The following is a 24,481-nucleotide window of genomic DNA, read 5'->3' as shown; positions in this document are numbered from 1 at the left end:
TATTTTTCATGGAAATTTATAAGCCTTAGTTTAGACTTCAGAAACTCATGCTGTAAAGCACTCGAGGTTAAATGAATCGCTATCGTTGAATTTACAAAATGCTTATGTATATAATACTTGTATATTATAATGTATTATACATTTATACTTGGACAGTTTTACCTACTGGCTTACTGCAGTCTGCAGTGTATTAAAAACGTGGGTGGTCGAATGTCAAACAGTATTATCTGTACTAAGGAATTTAGGAATTTCAATAACTGTGGCGCCAGTCACCAAATATCTATTGTCAACGAGTAGAAACATTAAACATGATAATATCATGTACACATAATATGTGTACAGTCCGTGTTATGTATATATATTCGAGTTGGAATTAAGATAACAAATAAGCCATCTAACTCAGTGGGGTTTTTTGTATACTTCTAAGTAGGTACACTTGAATATTGTAAGGACAAAATAATAATTTCGAGGTCAACTTATATTTTAAACGTGACAAATGAAACGTATATATAATGGGTGAGACCGTTTTCGATCTAAAGCATACCTTTCGCTTTTCGGTCGATTCGTTTTTCGATCAAATTTAAAAAAATCCAATTCCCTTTTCGGCCAGAACAAAAATTTACATAATATATGTAAAATAATAAAATAATTGGTATACCTATATAATTTTTTATAAGTTGCATAAAATGTTGTAAAATAAAATATAGACAATTTTTTTAAATATGAGAATATCTATATATTTATATTAACATTATTTGTATGTTAATATGTCACAATATGTACAATATTATATAAAAAATAAAAAAATGATATACAATTTTTGTCAATAATTATTAATTTACATTTTAAAATCTCATTATTATATACTATATCATAGTGAATCCAACTATACAAATGTTAATAAAAAAAAAAAAGAAGAGAGTAGGAGAATAGACCATATAAATTATATAATTATATATTTATATAATATAAAGATAAAGATATTATTTTTATTTACACAATTTAATGCAAACATTTTTAAATTTTTAAAATAAAAATTAATTATATAAAATATTTTGTATTTTCGGACTTTTTGTCCAACACTAAATGTGCTCGGACTTTTCGTCCAACTATAAAAACTGAATCCGGACTTTTAGTTCAACTTTTTTTAAAACGGACTTTTTGATCGGTCGTGGTGATAGCACGCCTATGCGTAATATAGGTAGGTATCGGAGACATAATGATAAAAATCAATCGCTTCATAATTCATAGTATATGCCTTTATAGACCAATAATGGTAACCTGACTATAAAAACCAAAGAAAAACAATTAAGAATAGAAATACACTTTTTTCTTTATTTTATACAAAATTAAAATTCACGAATAGGTGCCTACTTATTAAATTATAAAGAAAAAGGACTATGGAATAAACAAAAATTAGTGCACATCATACTGTACTAGGTACGTCATGTCTATAAACTATTATAATATAATATAATAGTACAGTATTATACTGTACATACATATAATATACATTGCAGTCGCAAACCATAAATTAATACTAACACTGATTTGCTTTATGTAGGTTACAATAAAACAGAAATTTGGATTATTTATAATTCAGTTATTTTTCTTAAAACCACGGTAAAATTCAACGTAGAATATCATACAGGTCAAAGTAAAAGAAATATAAACAGGATGTCCCGTGAGGATTTACCCATTTCTCCTGAAATAAAGAATATATCATAATCATGTTTTTTTAAAAGACTCTAAAGTACTACAAGTATTTCATATATTAATTTAATTTAATATTTTGGTAAAAAAATTAAGGAAAATAATTTTTATTTTTATTATTTTCAAAAAAGTCAAACGTAGCCATTTTGAAGGGTTAATTTTTTCTGAAAATTTTGATTTTTAACTTTATTTTCGTTAGAATCGTGATTTTTAATTTTTTTTAGTTTTAAGAATATTTTTGTATTGTTATACGGGTAGTATGAGCCCGCGGCCATATGTTTATTGACATTGGCACTTATATGTTAAGTATTCATTATTTTTCCCAAAACTAAAAAAAATATTTTCTGTTCCAAATTTCTGTTTTATTGTAACCTACATAAAGCAAATCAGTGTTAGTATTAATTTATGGTTTGCGACTGCAATGTATATTATATGTATGTACAGTATAATACTGTACTATTATATTATATTATAATAGTTTATAGACATGACGTACCTAGTACAGTATGATGTGCACTAATTTTTGTTTATTCCATAGTCCTTTTTATTTATAATTTAATAAGTAGGCACCTATTCGTGAATTTTAATTTTGTATAAAATAAAGAAAAAAGTGTATTTCTATTCTTGATATTTCCATTATTTCAGGAGATATCGCAATGGGTAAAATCCTCCAGAATACTGTATATATTTAGTATTTCTTAATATTTTGACTGGAAATATATTTACATAACATCATAATTTATAATTTCAATACTGAGTAATTATTTTATACATAGAATTACGTGATATGTGAACCAGTTGCACAGAAACAGAGCGCTATATAATCCTGTGATGATGCTATTTTTATCCACTTCAACAATCATATTATATGATATAGGTACCTAGGTAATACATTTTTTTTTTAAATAAAAAATAAACAATAAGCAATAACTTTACTTGTTATGATTATATATTAATTGATGAAATTATTAATTTATTAAAATATTATGTATCAAAAATTATGAAAAGTTGAAGATGGGAGAATTAATGTTATAAAAAAAAATTTTAATGTAAAATACAATTATATTGCAGGTCTCTAGTTTTATCTTAACATAAAACGTATTTGTTTTTTTCTTTGCGATTGTATGAAACAAATATTTAAATGTTTGTATATACAAGTCCTTTGCCCTAAATCCATAAAAATAAATATGAGACGATGCATTGCACCGTATAGCTTTTTCGAAAACAGTATGCGGAGGTTGTTATATCGCGATGAAACGCGTCACGCCCTTAATATTTTTGTTTTATTTATTTTTCTGTAATTGTCATCGCTTTTTCATTGTCCGCGCAAATGTATAATAGTGATTACTGATTATTTATTTTGAAAAATGTATACATTATTAATTGTATTAATATATTATTTAAAAATGTATTATCGAAAGTTAAAAAATGCAGCTCGATTACAGGTTTTTTACTTATCGATCTTAACAAAGTTTTTTCATTTATATGTATCTATAAAATATCACAATTACATAGATATGCATATCATATATCAAAAATATATAAAAAAAAGTTAAATGTATATACCTATGTATTTTTTATTTTATTTTTTGGTGGGGAGGGGTATTTCTGAATTCAGTTCCTACCACCTACTTGTAAAGTTGTAAATAAGTTATATACATTATACACATATCTTACTTATACCAATACTTAATTACCCAAATTAACTAATAGAGACTGTACTATTTTTTTAAAGGTGGGCTTCTCAATTGTACATTAGGTGTCGAGTAGATCACTGTAATGGGTGATTTAAATTTTAATTCTATGTAGTTATATCAATTCAGTGCCGCAAAAATCGGGTGTGCAGAGCGTGCCGCGCACACTGGCCCCAAGGCTTACGTACATTTGGAGGGCCCCCGGGCCCAACCTGAAGCAAACACTACAAACGTATAGCTAGATTACTCACAAAAACTTTTTAATATTATTGTTTTTGTTTTTATTCAAAGGATGGTATTAGTGATCTTAAAAAAAAATAACTATGAAAGATCTATCATTATTTATTCCGATTGAAAATCTATCATTATTTATTCCGATTGAAAATCTATCAACTATTTTTCCTAATGTATTTACAGATACAATGATATTAAATACTATGCCAGTCACTTCTGCTTCTGCTGAAAGGTCGTTTTCAAAACTAAAATTAATAAAAAATTATCTACGTAATACCATGCAGAGATTTTTCATACCTCTACGTATATTTTTATTAACTTGACAGTTAACACTATGAAAATTTTAAAATATTTACGATAATAGCAACTAATAGTAATATAAATAAAAATATAATATCCTTTATAAGTTTATTACATAGGTTAAAAGTACATTTCTGCTCAGAGTTATTTTTTTTTATTTAACAGTTTATCACTCAATTAAAATTGAACTCAATATCAGCTATTAGTCAACAATCATTATCGTGACCTATTCAATGACGAGATATACCAAAAAAACACAGCCGATTAAGGACCATGACCTTTTTTTAACAATATATTTTATGACTAATTCAAATAACAATTGTATGTGTAAACAACGAATCATTTTTAGAGAAACATTATGCTATTTCAATCGTTATTTAATTGTCTATATATTTAATCCAAATAATATTATCTGTTGACATTTTAGACTGATGTACTATTTTAAAATATCAGTTTGATACATAATTTGAATGATTATTAAATTCATTGTTGTGTATATTAACATTATTTTGTATGATATTATTATGATATATTATAATTATATAGTTCTACAAACCATAAACGAATAAATATCTACAAATGTGTTATTAGAACTTTTACTTCTAACAATTATTGATAAAAATTAAAAATACATTTACATATTATGAATAATGAATTACAACAGCCCACTTAACAATTTAATTTTATTACAAATACTTTTAAATAAACATTCACACATTTTTAACTGAAGACTCCCAACCATTTAATTAAGAACATGAACTAGATTTAAACCAAGACCCATTTCATTTTTTATTATATACAATAATTGTAAAACATTTAATAATTGTTTACTTGTTTAAGGTATGTTATCAATGCAGTACACTAGTACATAATATAGTTCAACATTGATTGTTTTAATAGTATATACTATATAATAGTGGCGGCTCGTAGTAGTTTAGTACAGGAGTGCGATGAAAAAATGTAAGAATAATAATACATCACACAAAAAATTAAAATGATAAAATAATAATACAAAATTAAACACGCGCGTGTCGTTGCCGTCTGATTTGAGCGACAAAATTCACTGCACATCATAAGCTTCTATAGCCGCCGCGCCAACGTGATAATGTTATAATTACTCGGATATTAATATTATACCTACAGTTTATACGGGAAACCGGTATTTTTATGTGCGATTCAAAATGTCGCACAAGTTGCAGCGTTGCATAGGCCTATATAGCTATCTATATACCCGTATAATCGCGAGTTCGTAACGATATTCTAATAAATTATGAAAATAATTAAAAATATATTTAATTGTTAATTTGTTAATGTATAATATACTATGTACTAAAATATGTACCTATTTATTTTGTAAATATATTTGTACTATAAATTGTTAATTTCTGAAGGGAGTGTGACTGCACTATCGTACATATGCACGAGCCGCCACTGACTATATAGTATACAAATAATATTGTATTAGCGTTAGCCAGTACCCAAGTTACTTGTGAGAGATCATTTTTAAAATTAAAACAAAGTTAAGATAAATTGTTTCTCAAGAAACGATGGAAACATTGGTATTTATAATCATTATTGAATGAAGTTTTAAAATGTGTTAAGAAACTGTAATTAATACTATCGGAAAGAGGGATATCATTATATACGAAAACATAAAAAAATTCGGATACGGTTTATCACCCTATATCACTAGGTAAACATATTTTATGATGTGTTATTTAATTAACTTATTAAAGTCATATATTTTGTTATTAATATTACGGTACGTAGGTTGATTTAATTTTTCTCGAAAACATAGTATTTACTATATTATAAGTACCTACCTATTTAATTAGAATTATAATATAAACATATTTGTGCCATATGGTAGAATAAATTGTTATTAACTTTTGAGGTAATAATACCTACTTTAAATAAATGAAAAGTGTGAACAATAATTCATACTATTAAGAGATATAATATCTTAAAATTAATTAAACGAGCTGATTGAAATTTTTGTTTCAACCAAGGCCAGAAAAAACCATTTTGATATTTAAAAATAATATATTTTGATTGTGAAAAACTTTTATTTAGCGTAAAAATTAATTTTTTCTAATATGAAAATTTGATCCGTTCAGTGTACTAGTAAAATAATATTTTCAGTATAATTTTATGAAAGTATCTAAATACATATTTGAAGAGTTAATGCTTACTAATAATTGTATAATTGTTTAATTGCACGGTTAAAAAAATAGTTTTTACATAAATTATGTAAAATAAAAAAAATGCTATACGAGGACTAGGTTTTTCGAGGAAAAAAATCAAATCATATACCTAATGATGAAGATTATTTTAACTATTTTTATTATTTCTAACTATAATAATAATTAAAGTAATAATAATATTACTAGTGTTACATGGATAAAAAAACGAAAATGTATTCCAAAAATACGAGGAATCATTATTGAATAGTACCTGGGTAGTTACTACAATACGACCTGTCGTTTTGAAAATGCGTGCCAGCTTCCCAGCTGTGTTTGTGTGTTCCCATATCACCTAAGAACCATTAAAAACAAGAAAAAGGGACGGTTGAGTGCGTGACGATCGCGATTTCACTTTGCGCCTCGCTATAACAATAAATGCCAGTAATAAACCGACCGAAACACAGCGCGTTAGTAACTTTTTTGATTTTCCGTTACATTGATTTACTGTGTCAGTTTATTACAAAGTTAGTTCAACGTCATTTTTCAGACATTTGTATGCATTTTTTGAAGCTTGAACAAAGTGACGAATTTGTATCAGATTGTGTTAAATTTATACAGGTGTGTTTTTCATAGTATATTTTAATTTTAATTATTGTGCATTTAGAAATAAAGTAATTATAAAAATTCAACCATTGTTTAAAACTATATTATTTTATTCAAAAAAACCAATTACATAGGTAATTACTAAAAACAATATCCTCAATTAAGTCGACATCAGTTAAAGAAAAAAAATACATTAAAATATATTCCTTTCATTCTTTATCACCATAAACTGAAGTTATAATTTTAAATTGCTAACGTGCCATTACTAGGTAAGTTAAAATAACACTTTATTTAGATTTTTAGTATTAAATATAATTTAATTATAACTAACATTTTATATGCATATTTTAAAGCATTTGTACATCTGCAAAAGAATTGGAATTTTATTTTTAAGTTTGATTAATTGATAAAGTTAATCATGTATAAAAGATTTTTTTTGTTTTATAAAAATGAATTATTTTGTTTAGAAATTAAGTACAAAATATTAAATGTTTACTTAATTTTGAAAGTAATCAATTATGTATACATTTTATTTTTAGTTGATAACAGTTTATTTATAGATAGTAATATGGCAGTCTCCGTTCCCAAAGATATTGAGGATGAAACAAATAGTTATTTTCAACGTACTTACAGCTGTCAAGAATTCCCTCAACATCTTATTAAAGTATGTTTAAATTATTATATAATTATATTTATTATAATTTATTCTAGGTAGATAATTTAAAAAAATTGGTTTAAGAATTTTATAAATATCCTGCCAATTATGTAGAAATAAAATTTTTAATTTATTTTGGTTTCTACCTATTTGTATATACTACTATACTAAATTACTAAATTCTTTTAAAACTAGAGAAGTAAAGTTTACAATATAAATTTAGAATTTAGCAAGCTTGTAGAGAGAGCTTTCTTAACATATTAAGAAATATATATATATTTATTTCAATGTTAAAAAAAAAATGATCTAATATTTAATTACAATATTTAATAGGTACTTAACACCATTTGTATATAAAATAAAGATGAAAATAATTGATTCATTCAAGCCTTACAAACATAATGTAGAAAATCAAATTATCTAAAAACATATCAAAAATTATTAGTTTTTTTAAAATTATAGTTATACATTGTTTATTAAACATTATATTTTTATTATTAAAAATAAACATAAATAGTTTGTATAAAATCAGTTACAAAAAGATTTATTTAAATTGCTCATTCCTATGACATGTACATCATCTAAAATAATAACCACAAACTTTTTTTTTAATACCTAGAGTAAGATTATATAAAAATGTCTCACATAATACTTTTTTATAATTTTTTATTGAACATTTTACTATATTTGCAGCCTTCAATTGCAACCACTATAAATATGGATGATACTTTACTAGTTGTAACTGAAAAATATGATGAATTAATTGTACCACCGAAAAATTTACAAGATCAGATTGCGTTTATATTTAATAATTTAAGCCAAATTAATGTTCAAATTAAGGTAAAATCAAAGCTTTTCCATATTTAATAGAAAAATTATATATATAATATTTTTATATTTTATATAATATAATATGATAAATGATAATATATATATATTACAGTGTGACGAAATTAGAAAAATCATCATCAACAATGATTATTTACCGTGGCTTTCGCAGTATTTAGTCATGAAACGAGTCAGTTTTGAGTTTAACTTCCATTCACTATACTCTAATTTTTTGGACTTTTTTAATAATGAAAAATTAAATCTTCTAATAAATAAGGAAACTTTTAAAAATATCAGAGTTAGTATATATAGCATTGTTTGTTCATAAATAATTTGTAATTCACTTTTTTTTTTAATGTTTTAGATATTATTAAAAGGTGATAAAGGAATGGAAAATTTTTCGAAGAGATCATTGTTAAAAAATTTAGGTCACTGGCTTGGTATGATCACATTAGCCAAAAATAAACCACTTCTACATGATGATATTAATCTAAAAATGCTACTGGTGGAGGCTTATAACAAAGGATATCAGGAATTACTTTTTACCGTTCCATTTATTGCTAAAGTCCTTGAGTCTTGCGCTAAAAGTAGAGTATGTATTAAATGATAAATTTGTGAATTATTCCTTAGGGGTTTTATTATGTTCTCAAACCTGAAAAAAAATTTTTTGAATGCATCAAATGTTGGTTTTAATAATACAATTATAATATATAAGTTTAATTTTTAATATTCTTATTTAAGATTTATTATTTAAAACGCATCTAATCAGTTAATAAAACTATTAATGTATACTTTAATGTATCTATATTTATTATAATATACGCTAGATTTAGTATATAAATCAATTAGATTTCAATATTCCTCCCATTGTTTGATGACTCACTGCATAGTTTTTGAATCAGTTTTATAAATAATATTAATATTATTTAGGTATTTAAACCAAGAAATCCGTGGACAATGTCTATTATGAATTGTTTATCTGAACTTCATCAGGAGCCTGAATTAAAAATAACTTTAAAGTTTGAAGTTGAAGTGTTATGTAGAGCGTTGAACATTGATATTAAAGTAATTAAAATTTCAAGTTTTACAAAATACTGAATGTATGTTTAAATATAACTAATAATACATTCATATTCCAGGATTTAAAACCAGGATTTGTATTTAAAAATCCCGAAAATGCAAAAAATTTAATACCACAGCTTTCTGATGAAGAAAGTTCAAAACCACAAATTCATTGTATTCCAGATCTACCTAGACCAGAAATAACTACTCAGCAGCATATTCCTATTTATCAAAGTAATTCAATTGTATTTAGGAATCAATCTATGATCACTGAAATATTAGTGGTTTAATATGATAAATGCATTTGTTTCAACTACAACTTTATAATACATTTCTAATTAAATTTAAACATATAAATGAGAAGTCAAGGAAAATATTCATTTCACTTTAAAAGTAAAATATCAATTATATCTTATTAAAAATAATTTCAAGGTTCTTTAGTTTAAGTTTGATAATAATAGTATCATTATTTATTTATTAAATACTTGTATTTTTGAATAATACTTTTTCAATTATCTTAAGACTAATCATTGAGCATATCATTCTTAAAAAATAAATATATGTATTTAAGGAAGATACCTACTAAAAAATGCATTACTGTTGTCTCTACACATTAAGTAGGTATATAAAAATCTTTATTCAATTGTAAGTTAAACTGAACCTGTCATGATGATAGATATATATATTTTTTTTTTATCAGAAATATATTTGACAGAATAACATTTTAAATAAAATATTAAATTGATTTATCTATCTCCTGTAAGCTATGCTTGTGTTGGAGATAGAGTTACAAAATGATTAAATTAATTACAAATTATCATATAATGTAGACATATAGCATTAATAGCATAAAAACATTAGACTATTACTCTCAGTGAGAAAAAAGAAAAAATAGGATATAAAAAGAACATATAATATCAGAAACAAAATGTAAATAAAGACAAAAGATAACAACTAAGTATAAAAGTAATTATTAAAAAAAAAAAAAGTAACAATTAAATTTAACATCTTATTATTTTACTTATGTGGTTTGTCTGTGGCATTTATCATTTGATTATTTATTAGTACTGAATTGATTTCTTTAGATTTATCCATATTTTTATTTGTGATTTCATTTATTAATTTCCAAATTAATTTTGGATTAGATTCAACATTGTTCATTTATTTTTGTGAATCTCAATATTTTAGTAAAAATATTTTTATATTTAGCATAATATAATAATAAAGATATTATATTGTATTGTTTGGGTATTTTTAATTTTCATTGAGAGATGTTGTATTTACGTGCAGAGCATAGTAAACCGACTGTCATCCATTCTTTAATACGTTTATATTTAAAGCCTAAGTTTTTGGTCATGGTTGCCGAGCTAATAGCATTTTTTATTTTGTCATAAAATATAACACAACTTTTATTTATGTCATTATTACTAAACACATCTCTTCCCATTGTTCGAATTGTAATTTAGTTTTCACCATGATTAATTATTTCAATTGTATTTTTATTATTATTATTGAGTTTATATTTTAAATTTATATTGATTGGTATTGCTAATACTGTTAAAAAATGATCAGTGATATTTGCCTCTATAACCCTTGTTTCAAAATTATTTATTACACTATTATTTTTGACAAAAATATGATCTATACAAGAATGTCTGGAATTATTTGGTGTTCTAGTATACACATAATATTTAGAAACAAACTGCAATAATTTTATGACTGTATGTCTGTATAAAAAATCTGAAAAAAAACCAAAATAATTTGTTGTATAAATAAAAAAAGTTGAGGTTGATAGCGTTTGAAAAAAATCATTTGTTGATTAAATTGATTATATAAGAGCCTCAGATAGCTAATATTTGTATCTACAATAATTAGCTAGAAGTTATATTATTTTTTATTATTTACAGACAATTTGTTAGCAATTTCTTCTCAACGACAGAATATGATCTCAGAATTTTCATCAATGAATTCTAATAGTTGGTTTAGTGATGAACTAGTTGGTCATGTCGTGTCCACAGGTGGTGCTACATCAATGTCATCAAATGGTTGTAATGATATAAGTGATATGCCAGAAATATCTCCAACATTACCTTCATTTGAGCCTAAATACAACTATGTGGCTTTTAACGCAGAAAATTCAGCACAATTAATGTCTATGATCATCATAAATCCTCAAGTTAGTATTTTCTACAAAAGTAAATGGAAAATATTTACATCATATCATTATAATAATGATATTTTAGATTGCGCTTTGTTTTTGACATAGGTATATATCTTAAGATATCTTAAATTTCCTGTTAAATTACAATTACATTTTTAATTTTAAAAATAGTTATTGAAAAAATATTTGATGGTTTAGACTTATTGAACATAACTGTATATTTATTTGTTAACTATAATCGAATTATTACAAGTTATAAATTTTATTGTTTAGATTCCATTATTTACTTATCAACCGGCATTAAAAAATTATGTACCATATGTCATGGAATGTTCAATTCAAGATTGGTTAAATCCTGTTGTAGATAGATCTGTAAAAGTAGCAGCTACTACAACAGAAAATATTGTCAAAAAAGTATGTTAATTTATTAATTTTATGACATAAACAACTTAGTATAAAATGAATGTTTAGGATTTTGGTATGGACTCAGACGAATCATATTTACGAAAAGCAGCTCATTGTATGATTAGAAATTTGACTTCTGGCTTAGCAATGATATCCTGCAGAGAGCAAATTCTACAATTATTAACAACTAACTTGAAAAAATATTTTCTAAGTGTCTTAATGGTATCCTGAATAATAATGATTAAAACAGTTTTGAGTTTTTGTAATTATTTTTTATATTGAATTTAGGAACACACCCCGAGTCAAAATGAAATGATTGATCAGGCTTGTACAATGTGTGCTAACGATAATTTGGAGTTAGCTTGTGTTCTTGTACAGAAAACTGCTACTGAAAAAGCAGTTATTGAAATAGATAAATATTTGAAAACTGTATGTATTATTTATATTTATTTAAAATTATGACTACCTACAATTTTATTAAGTAATAATAATTAAATTTTTTTATTGTTTTCAATAATATAGGAATTTGAAAGACGTAATGTATCAAGATTGAAAGGACAGCAGTATTGTGATCCAGTGGTAATGATTGGCCAAGCTGAATATCTTCCAGATTCTTTTCACAATAAAATAGGATTGCCATTACTCCAAACAATTGAAATATATGAAGATTTTGCTAGAAACATTCCTGGATTTTTAACGCATGACAGAGAAGCTATATCATTAATTTTGCCAAAAACTGTAATTTTTTTTTCATTAAAATATAATTTTAAATTGATTATATAATTTTAATACATTGTGAATTTTTTTTAAATTAGACAAACCAACTTGACGAAATGACAGTTTTGTATGAAAATATTATAAATGAAATTGAAGTGCTTCTACAATTATTCACGAGTAATCAAAGACTGATGAACAATACAATACAACCAGCAAATCTTCATAATGTATTAGAAGCTATGATTTCTTTAAGAAAGTCTCGTAGTATTGATAATGCAACAAATATTATCCACAAAGTAAAGTACACAAATTACACATAGTACAAATACATTGAATATTTTGTGAAATTATAAATTGTTTTTATACAACAATTACTAAATATATTTTCTTCCAAAATATGAAAATATAAATACATTTAACGAATCATTTCTTTCTTAAAGTTTATTTTCCAAAAATGAAGAATTTAATAAGTTGTCTTTTTTTTTTATTAAAACATCAATATTTTAATAATACAAATAGGTAAATAATTACATCATAAGACTTCAAATTTTTTTGTTACTGTAGTTTAATTATTATAGCTGGTATTTTTCCAGTGCTCTTATAGCATTGTAACTAGATATTTTGATTTATTTTAGATTCCGTATAAAATATAGTAGGTATTAATTTAATAATCAGATTATTCGTTTAAAAATATTGATAACACTATCTGAATTAGTATTGAAGTATTGAAAACCAGATATAAGATTGCAATTGACTTTTTATATACCCTTTCTTGTAATATACTCTTGAACTTTTTATTAGATTGTTGAAAGTTTCCTTGAAGGACTTTGTCCACCTGCTAACCAAGATTTAAATATGAGTATTAGATTCTGTGACATACATCTCAATATAATTAGAGCATTCCAAGATTCACGTGCTTACAATATGCATTGGACTAATACAACTTTAACCAAGTATATTTATTTAAAATATTTGTGTTTATGAATGTATAATAATTTTTTTATGTTCTTTTTAGAGCTGTTATGGAATCTAGAGAAGAAATACGTTTAAATATTAAAGCAATTGATATATTTATTTGTGCTGGAATGTTGAATATTGGCATGTATGATATGCATTTAGCTATGTCAATGGATAATGGCACTAATTATGTATCCATAGCTTATGTTAAACAGTTTTTACAACATTATTTAATAGATAATAGATTTAATTCATTGATTAATGAAAGTCATTTTCAAGCTACAATTGAAGCATTAAATACTATTGTGTTTAGTGGATGTCTTATTCCAGATGGGTATATTTTTATATTTTTTTATATTTCTGATTTTAAATGTATGTTTTGATTGTTTCTAAGTTATAAATTTATGTTATAGTTTAACAGTTCTATTGAAAATGATAAGACCATCACAGACAGATAATAGTTTTGTAAATCAGTTGGTAGCTAGTATATCCACTAATATATCGCATAGTACATTACAAGTGAGTTATTGATGACAAATGAAAATATAATTAAAATAATGAATTTAATACATTTTTACACATAGTATATCATTAAATGAATATTTAAGTTACCTATAATTTTAAACATCTATTACAATAATTGAACGGTAAATGTATTCATTTTAAACTTGTTAAATTTTCTTGCTTTTATTAATTTAATATCAATACATTTTTAAATAATTTTCTTCTTAATATTATTTTTAAGCAAAACAACATAATTTTCCCTACTGAATATTTTGTTAGTATTAATTTAATTTGATTTAACTAAATTTAACAAATACTAATGATATATTTAAAATTTGATATTTTCCAAGTGATTTTTTTTTATATTTCATAGTTTTTTAAACCAATTTATCTTGTGACATTGGTTTCTTTTAATTTATTGTTATTTTGAAGAATTAACATTATTTATTGATTTTTAGGGTAGAGACAATGATGATCCCCCAGATTTATTAGAAAAAACTGAAATTTTACTGAAAGAATGGTTGATCATTTATAATACAGCTCCTAATACAGTTCCTAGCAAAACATTTAGCAGTTATATTCAACAAGTTTGTTAACTTTTAAAATTATATATTAAATATTTGTTAGTAATATTATTTTATAATGTTTATAGATTCAAGGAATTTTGAAATCTGATGGTATTATAACTCGTTTCTTCCACTTCAGTATCCAGATGATGGTAGAATTATATTATAGGCGAATACCCAATCAAACACTATCTTCTTCTACTACACGAGCTGAATTTTTTCATACGATAGATGCTTACGTTAAACTCATAGTACTATTAATTAAACATTCGGGTGATGCAAATGATGTTACTACTAAAACTAATCTTTTGAACAAGGTATAATAATCATTTCTATATAAGTGATATGATTATTTTAATTTTTTTTTTTTTAAATAATTTAAATAATTTACAGATTCTACAGATTATTGTGGATGTCTTACTCCATGATCAAGATGTTCATGCAACAGATTTTCATCATTTACCATACCATAGAATTTTGATTACATTATTTCTTGACTTGAATGCACCTGATCCAGTACTTGAATCAATCAACTACCCTGTAAGTTTAAAGATCTGCTTAGAAAAATATTAAACTAATAATAATTGTATTATTATTATTAGATACTTGCTATTTTTTGTCATACTTTTCATCTTCTCCGTCCAAGTAAAGTACCAGGTTTCACATACGCATGGCTGGAGCTCATATCGCATCGTATATTTATTGGTCGTCTTTTAGGATTAAATTCTCAACAAAAAGTAAATATTAATTTATAAAAAAAATAAGAATTAAAATTGAATAACTGTTTTATTTTCATGTATTGTTATATATATGTGTAAAACTTATTATATTATATAACACATAATACATTAAGACATATATTTATATTATACTATTATACTAGTGTTTTTACGAACAAACATCAACTAATGATCATCAAGGATGGACTATCTATGCTCAACTATTAGTTGACTTGTTTAAATACCTAGCACCATTTTTACGCAACCCCGAACTTGCCAAATTTGTTAATCTGTTGTATAAAGGAACATTGAGAGTGATTCTAATATTGCTACACGACTTTCCAGAATTCTTGTGCGAGTATTATTATGGTTTTTGTGATGCAATACCTCCAAATTGCATTCAAGTAAGTTACAATATATCTATTTATGCATAGATATTAAAAAAATACTGTTGAATAACAATAATTTTTTTTACAGATGAGAAATTTAATATTATCAGCTTTTCCACGTAACATGCATGTTCCAGACCCATTTACACTAAATATGAAAGTTCATGTTCTTCAAGAAATATCTGTGGTGCCAAAAATTATCCCAGACTTCCAGAGTTTTATTCAGCCTATTAGTTTTAAAAAAGTAATTGAATGTAAATAAAAATAAAATAATTAATTTTTATTTAAAATGTTTAATTTTTCTATAGGATTTAGACTTTTATTTGAAAACTCGGTCACCGGCGATATTTTTGTCTGAAATTCAAACTGCTGTGCAACAAAGTTGCTGTGAACCAGGCATGCGCTATGATCTGTCACTTTTAAATGCCATTGTTTTGTATGTTGGAACTCAAGCGATACAGCAAATACGCAACAAAGGCTTAGCACTTAATACATCTACAATTACTCATTCTGCTCACATGGATATATTTCAATATTTATCTGTTGATCTTGATACAGAAGGTTAATTTACTTTGGTTGCATATCTATTAATAATTCTGAAATTAAAAAATTATTTAAAGAAAATCTATTTAAAGCCTCAATAATAAAAACTTAATTAATACATATTTTGGTATTCAAAACCCATTTATTTAAGTTAATTTTATATGTTTAAAGTTAACTGTCATCGAAATATGAGTTTCAGGTATCACCCATAACATAACTAATTTAAATATTTTTGATTTAGGTCGTTACTTGTTTTTGAATGCAATTGCTAATCAATTGCGTTACCCAAATATCCATACTTATTATTTTAGCTGTACCCTTCTATACCTATTTTCCGAGGCAAAAAATGAAGTTATTCAAGAACAAATAACAAGGTTAGTATAATATTTTCATTGGTTCATCATTTTATTATATTTAACTAATAACCCATTAGTTTTAATAACTATTTTATTACATTCTTGTATGTGCTATTCAAAATGTTCTCATTAAACATTTTTTTTTTTAGTATTAGTTTAATTTATCATTATATTCTATATGTGTTATGTGTAAGACCAAAAACTAATTTATGAATATTTTGTATTGTTAACTTACTATTATTAATGTTTTATAATATGCTTTTAAAATCTATTTTCAGAGTTCTTTTGGAAAGATTAATTGTATACCAGCCTCATCCTTGGGGTTTGTTATTAACATTCAAGGAGTTAATTAAAAATCCAGCTTATAAGTTTTGGACTCATGAATTTATACACTGTACGCCTGAAATTGAGAAGTAAGCTTTTATAAAAAAAAAAAATAATATAAATAATAGTAAAAAAGTATTCTTATACTCCTTATTTGATTTTGTAGACTTTTTAAATCTATAGCCCGCTCATATAAGGTAGTAATTGGAATGGACAATGAAAGCTTCCAAGATAGCAATTCTGCAAAATTACCACTTTGATTCACCAGGAAGACACATTGATCATCTTTTTAGCTTTTTTAGTTTATTTTTTTTTTTTTACTCGAGTTCTTTTTATTATTAATCACTGTAATTACAATACAATTTTTTTTTTGTAAATAAATAATACAAAATATAATAGTATCAATTTTTCTAATGTTTTACAATTCCTCCTTTAGTCCATCATGGTGAGTATAATTATTAATATCACAAATTTCTAATACTTCATATTTATCTACCTATTCGTCCCAATTCTTGCTTTATCTTTTGTAATTAATAAAATATTGATTTTCTCCATACTCTGTTTTGAGCTGTTTCATACATTTGGCTTCATACAACAAATTATTATATTATATAAACACACTGGCACCTAATTAAGAATATATGTAAATAGGTAATATTTTAAACAGGATTTAATTAACTTATGCTGAGAGAAGCAACATTTCTATAGGGATCAGATTTATATGCTAATATTCATAACTATAAATATATATTAATTTTATGTATATTTTAAAGTATGAATTTGGTTTAAAATGTATGTGAAACAAGTTACATAAATGTTTATTTATTCATTTATTATTGTATAATTATAAATGAAAATAAATACATTTATTGCTCCACTCGTAAGTTACTCTTTAGGCCGGCCGCACACCAAAAGAGCAAAACTGCTTAAAGCAGACTGAGGCAGCTTTATTATGACTAATTAAAAATAGAACACATGTAATTCAGTGAAACCCGCACACTGACAAGTCATAGTCAAAACAAAACATTTTTGCTCTTCAGTCAATTCTAGTTATGACTAATCGTGTTCTATCGAAATAGAACAGGCTCTAATCCGTCAGTCAAAACAAAACAATTTTTATCAGTCAAACCTCCAGTTTCACCGGTATTAGATGGTTAACTAGTTGGATACCACAGTCGTTGCAGAATTAATATCATTAATATAATTAATTACAATTCATATTATCATATATATTTTAAAATTTTTTTATACGTTATACATCTTGTATACTTATATTCCACATATTCCACATATTACATAATATATTAACAAATAATAAACATGTAACGTATTATTTTAAATTTTCTACTCAGTCTTAACTATGACCACTGAAAATATAGACCTGGAAACACTCATAACACTTGTTCAACAAAGATCTACCATCTATAATTATAAAGACAAACAACATAGCAACCGAGATGTTCAGGAAAAATTATGGACAGAAATCTCCAGAATACTAAAAGCTCCAGGTACCTATAATATTTTATAGGTAATAATATAATTCTAGGTTTCGCAGCTGAGCGCCTTCCTGCTCAAGCCCTTATGTTATTTTGAATTATTTTATGTTTTTATATGAAATCAAAATTATTTACTTATTATTGTACAAAATAATGCGACACGCCTGCGCATGCATATAGTATATTTTATAGTAGGTATACACCGCTGAGCCGAATATATTATCAAATATTTTTAGATTTTTTTTTTACATTTAATAATTCACTTTTTCAATTTCCATTTTAATGGTATGAAATATGTCTGATACACACTACATAATTAAACAAATAATTTAGTAAAGTAAATAGGACAAAATAAAATTGATCGTTGGTCAATATATTTTTATAGAAATAAGTAGGTAGTAAATTATATTGAATAGTTATAAAATAAAAGTATAGAAAAAATAAAATAAAGCACTTCAAATGTACTAAATAAAAATGGATCTCAACTTACTTTTTAACCTTATATTAAAAAAAAATAAATTTATTAAATCTATTCATATTATCATATTTACATTATATTTTAAAAGTTAGAACTAAAATTATTTTTTTAAACTAAATATCTGTCTTGCCAAGGAACTGAACCATCTTCTGAATTGAAAAAATCCATAAACTTATTACGTTGTTCGATAGCTGCTATAGACGATCTGTTAAGATGAACAATATTTGCTTCGTTTCTTATTTCTATTTGATTATGATGATTTTCAATTTCATTATGAATTTCTATAAGGTTTACTTCCCTTGTCATAATTAAATTATGAAGTACACATATGGCCCGAGTTATTTTAGTAGCTTTCTCGGGGCCAACTAACATCTTATTTTCCAATACATTTAATCGTTTTACCATAATTCCAAATGCACACTCTACTATTCTTCTTGCACGGGATAAACGATAGTTATAAATACGTTTTTCATTTGTTAACTGTCTGCGAGGGAATGGCCTCATTAGGTTTGGTAAAAGTGGGTAAGCTTCGTCCCCAACAAATACAAAAGGGACGTCTTCGTTTATATTCTGGTCAATTTTTTTTGGTTCAGGCAAATTTAATTTATTATTAATTAATTTTTTACCAAATAAAGATTCTTTAAAAATCCCACTGTCACTAGATCGACCATAATCACCAACGTCTATTACAACAAACTTTGCGTGAGCATTGACTACCGCTTGTAGTACAATTGAATGATAGCCCTTATAATTGTAATACTCCGATCCGGCACCTGGAGGACAAATAATAGAAATATGTTTACCATCAATTGCACCACCACAATTTGGAAAATTCCATATTTCATTAAAATCGTTCGATATTTTTATTCAGTCTTCTTTTTTCGGTGATGGCAAATAAATAGGAGATAGTAATTTCCATATCGCCGAGCATACAGAATCAACAATTATTCCAATGGTTGTAGCTCCCAAACGAAAATGGTAGTGCAATCGTTGAAAACGTTCACCAGACGCTAAATAACTGTAACATTTATTACAACATAAATTATGAGGAATAAATTAAAATAAAATAATAATGGATCATTTTTTACACAAATACAAAACTCTGGAAAAGTGACACACTTGTGCACACTCAACAATATTGTTTTATTTTTATATACATTTAATTCATAGAAAAATTCGTTTTTTGACATAATTTTCTAATATTACGCAGTAATTTTTTTTAAATAAAATCCATTACATTTTTTAGTCATTTTGAATTAATATAAAACATTTTTTCTAATTTTTAAACGTACCCATATTGTGTAACTTTTTTATTCATTAAGTACATATTAATGTATTATAAATAAAACATACTATAAGGTCTTCAACTTTCTTTTTTTTTATAGTTTCAGAATGTAAAACCAAATGGACAACTTTACGTAATTCGTTTTCTAGACAATTACGTGAGGAAAAAAAATTTACATCTGGCTCCGGTGCAACGAAAAAAAGGAAATGGTATTTATACGATAACATGGCGTTTTTAAAAGATTATATGTTGCAACATAAAACTATGACAAGTAACCTTACTGCGGATGATTTGGATGAAACAACCTATAAAAATGTTGAAGAATCTGAAGTTCCAAATTTTGAGGAAGAACCTGATGTAACACTTCAGTTGAACCCAGATGTAAATGTGGATGAAGAAATAAATAGTGAACAAAGTTCAAGTTCACGCGAGTTTAAGAAACCAAAAAAAATTAAAAAAGTTCTGACAAGCGAGATGATTGCAGAACCAATGATCAGCTATTTAAAATCAAAAACTACTCCAAAAGTCAATCCAATTGAAGATCCATCAGAACTATTATTTTTAAAAAGTTTAGTACCAGATTTTAAAAAGCTCAATAACAAAAACCAGCGTAGATTTAAAAACACTGTTTTAAGTACATTGGATCAACTACTTGATGAACAAGAAACTTCATCTTCTGCAACATCGATATATACAAGTAACTTTTCGACATTATATTCAAACAATGTACAGCCAAATCAACAGCATACTATTCAGTCCCAACTATTAAATCAAAACACACCTCAAACTACATAGTTTCTCTTTTCTCAAAGTCCAGAATTATTGTTTTCTTCAGAAAGTTCAAACTCATATCAAGAACTCATATAAATAATTTTTAAGTGATGTATATGATAATTTAAAAATAAATAAGTTGAATGTATTTCATAAGTAATTATATAAAATTATAATTTAGATTATTACATTAAAATAAAGGTGTAATAGGTACCCGTAATACTAGTCTACAAAAAAATTATTTTTCCTCTAAAGCTTGAATTCGATACTAATTAAATTAAATTCTACTTACCACAAAGTGACTAATAATTGTTCATCCGGTTTGATACTCTTTCTGAAGTTAGTATCAGCTTTTTGAATTTCTTCAAAAATTATATTCAAAATGTAATCAAATGTTTCAGGACTTACTCTCGTAAAATTTTTAAATTTTAAATCATCATTACGTAATTCACGTAAAAAACATTTGATTAAATTATTTGTTGTACGTTTTTTATTTAAAGGATGAACCCACATTCTTTTTTGATTTTCATCCTCTTCGATATTTAACAACAAAGACCACAAAATAGGAACAATAACTTCTTCTTCGTCGGAAGACATGTTGGTGACTGAAATACTGAACTACAATTTTACGACTAACAATGACTTACACAGTTTTGCTCTTTTGGTGTACGAACGACCAAAACAAATTGTTTTTAGTTGACTTTAGACAAAAATGACTAACGATGACTAAAACAGTTTTGCTCTTTTGGTATGCGGCCGGCCTTAAAGAAATTTCTTAGTATCTGAAATATTTAAAAATGGAAATCATTAAATAATATCCCAGACAGCAATAATTCTGCAATGTCATTATTAAATGGATATTGAGTGCTAATTAATGAATCAATATTGCCGATTGAAGATTATACGGACAATGGACATTGTATAATTATTTCGATTTTAAATTGAAAATTGAAATATTTTACTGATATTGTTTTTATATTGATTATTAAATATTGAATCATAACTATGAGTTCAGTAATTATATATTGTTAAAAATGTAATAGAAATTTAAAGTTCTTTAAACAATATTGTATAATTATTTAATTTTAATTAGAATTTAAAAATTAAATTAAGCATCCTAAGCATCTTGATTTGGAGGTTTTTATGACACCTTCAACTGCTTTGCGTCCAAATAAATGAAGTAAAATATCTGGTTCATCCAATATCTTAGGCTGTTTGCAATAACATGTTTTTCCATCATTGATTGGCATAATTATATTAGTATTAAATATTTAATTAATTTTAAAAATAATTAATTATTTATAAATGGTATTCTTAGCTTATAACATTTTTTTTATGAAAGGTTATATTCCAGCCTTCATTTCATAAGTATTGAGGATGAAGCAAATATTTATTTTCACCGTATTTACAACTGGACACTTTATTACTCTATATCTGAATGGGTTATTATTCTTTCATTTAATTTCTGTAAAACTGACGATTTTATTTACCTAACTGATCATATTAATTAATGATTAAAAATAAACATCACTGTATAATATAACTATATAATAGAATAACATACATTAATTTACTTATATCAACAAATATAATATAATTTATTCCAATTATACAATAGATGATTCAATTTTTATTTACTATAATTCTTTTATGTAATTTCTATGTATATTTTATTTTAAAATATGAATAGAAACTTTTGAAATTATAGGAAGTATTTTGTTGCATGCATCTTGTCTTTTTTTGAAATTCACCTAATACTCGTGTATTCAAAATTTAAAATTATTTTTTTTACATTTCAAAATATATTTGATTAGTTTATAAAACAATCATAGGCACAATTAGCCCTCCCTTAAAGCTCCCCCGGCTTGGGTGTGTTTAGCACTTTCAAATTGTTTTATATTGATCTAGATTTTAATAGTAACAGGTATTTATAACTATAAGATAACATCATAAAAAAAAAAAATAGAGGGGCTCTAGCAACCTCAGTTTTTATTATTGAAATTGTGCCCCAGAAGTCAGAACACAATATAATATTCATTATTTAACTAAATTTAGTTCTTTTAGGAATTCAACAAATGCTGAGGTTACAGTTATAAAGTATTTATTTTATTTTAAAAATCATGATTGTTTTAAAAATGTATAACTAGTAAATTAAACAATATAGCTTAATAAAAAAGTTTATTTTTAAAAATTAATCTATTTAACCCTGATCTTCTTGTGATGCATAGTTCTAAGCTGTTTTTTTTAAAAGAGAATTAATTTTAAAATATATTTTAAGCCAATATCTTTTATTATCACTATAAAACCCATTACACTGCAATCGTAATTATTAGACTCAAAGACGCCACACACACTGAAATAATGTCACAGATGTATTTAGAAGATTGGTGACAGTTGATTGTTTTATATCAAAATGTATGCAATACAGAAAATTATAATATTTTAAATGTTTTAAATTATAAGAGGAAAGGATTTTATTGATATTATAATTTTAAAGTAGTAATATTTTACATAGCAACTATTCACTTTAAAATGATAATATCTATACAATCCTATTTGATGACCTGCATAATATTCATACCTTTAAGTTTGATAATAAGTAAAATTAATCTAATATTAAAATTAACAACATAAAATATATTTTATTGAACGAAAACTTGCTATGTTGTATATATGTTAGATGGAGACATCACATGCCGGTGTGACATCCTCTTAAAATTAATCAATTTGTTTTAAACATGTTATTGTGTATAGTAAATTTTATAATATACATATACGTTTTATGCCTCTGTGAATAATGTTTTTGATATTCAAAATTTTTCCATAAATTAATTTCTTGCTGGATTGATTGTCTAGATTTATTTTATTTAATCAACTTTAAAATTAATTCCTTTAACACTAGAAATCTTGAGCTTTTATATCCTATTTATTCTGTCAAAAATTATAATTTAATTGTCCTGCTAATCTGTTAATGATAGCAGGTAATAGTTATTCTTTTGATTTCGACTAGTTAAGTTTATTTTTATATTGTTTGACACCAGCCTTTTTTATTGTATTTTATTAATTAACTTAATAGTTTTATAATTAATATTCATAATAATTTTTTATATTTCTTGTTGTGTACCAGATCTATTTTATTATCAATTATAATCTTTTACTATTGTGATTTAAACAATTTTGTATAAGGACTTCATCCGTTTAATTATTATAAATAAATAAATAAATACATTATTTTTTCCAAATTAGAAATACAAATATTTATAAAAATAATTATATATGTATATTTATTGGAATTATTTTATTTTAGTATGAGTTACAGTTAACTCTCAATAATTTGAAGTTGGTGGGGCTTTTAAAAAATTTCGAATTACTGAGACATAAGAAAAAACCTTTATTTTTTTATTATTGTACATACATAAATACATAATTATTAAATATTTCAACAAATTATTCAGTATTAAAGTTATGTATATTTATTGTTTTTAAAATGTAAATTAAACTATAGTCTATAAGTATAACTATAAGTGCTATGAAAATT

The 24,481-nt window shown here is 24.8% G+C and overlaps 2 protein-coding genes across 2 annotated transcripts; one reads left to right on the top strand and one right to left on the bottom strand.

Moving 5' to 3' along the window:
• Positions 1-7,947: 7,947 nt before the first annotated feature.
• On the top strand, positions 7,948-17,173 carry LOC113558116 (CCR4-NOT transcription complex subunit 1-like). Its single transcript, XM_026963628.1, has 25 exons — positions 7,948-7,979; positions 8,054-8,222; positions 8,326-8,508; positions 8,575-8,802; positions 9,141-9,275; positions 9,350-9,506; positions 11,192-11,448; positions 11,707-11,847; positions 11,905-12,060; positions 12,127-12,267; positions 12,361-12,576; positions 12,654-12,851; positions 13,357-13,508; positions 13,571-13,846; positions 13,926-14,031; positions 14,475-14,603; positions 14,669-14,899; positions 14,976-15,122; positions 15,185-15,319; positions 15,466-15,705; positions 15,779-15,934; positions 15,999-16,251; positions 16,475-16,607; positions 16,868-17,002; positions 17,080-17,173. Exons 1-25 carry the CDS (start codon positions 7,948-7,950, stop codon positions 17,171-17,173), a joined length of 4,200 nt encoding a protein of 1,399 aa, XP_026819429.1.
• A 1,822-nt stretch (positions 17,174-18,995) lies between these two features.
• On the bottom strand, positions 18,996-19,391 carry LOC113558117. The gene has a single exon (XM_026963629.1). It carries the CDS (start codon positions 19,389-19,391, stop codon positions 18,996-18,998), a length of 396 nt encoding a protein of 131 aa, XP_026819430.1.
• Between the last annotated feature and the right edge of the window lie 5,090 nt (positions 19,392-24,481).

This window comes from Rhopalosiphum maidis, chromosome 3 (genome assembly GCF_003676215.2).
Source record: "Rhopalosiphum maidis isolate BTI-1 chromosome 3, ASM367621v3, whole genome shotgun sequence".
Taxonomy (NCBI): domain Eukaryota; kingdom Metazoa; phylum Arthropoda; class Insecta; order Hemiptera; family Aphididae; genus Rhopalosiphum; species Rhopalosiphum maidis.
Note: the sequence above shows the minus strand (reverse complement) of the source record. Positions and strands in the feature narration are given on the sequence as shown.

What these genes read in the sequence shown, in the direction of transcription:
- LOC113558116 (XM_026963628.1), top strand. Translation starts at nt 7,948, where the DNA reads ATGACATGTACATCATCTAAAATAATAACCAC. An exon ending in CGTTGAACATTGATATTAAA is followed by an intron (nt 9,276 to 9,349) that starts GTAATTAAAATT and finishes TTCATATTCCAG; the next exon opens with GATTTAAAACCAGGATTTGT. An exon ending in TTGAATCAATCAACTACCCT is followed by an intron (nt 15,123 to 15,184) that starts GTAAGTTTAAAG and finishes TATTATTATTAG; the next exon opens with ATACTTGCTATTTTTTGTCA.
- LOC113558117 (XM_026963629.1), bottom strand. Translation starts at nt 19,391, where the DNA reads ATGAGGCCATTCCCTCGCAGACAGTTAACAAATGAAAAACGTATTTAT.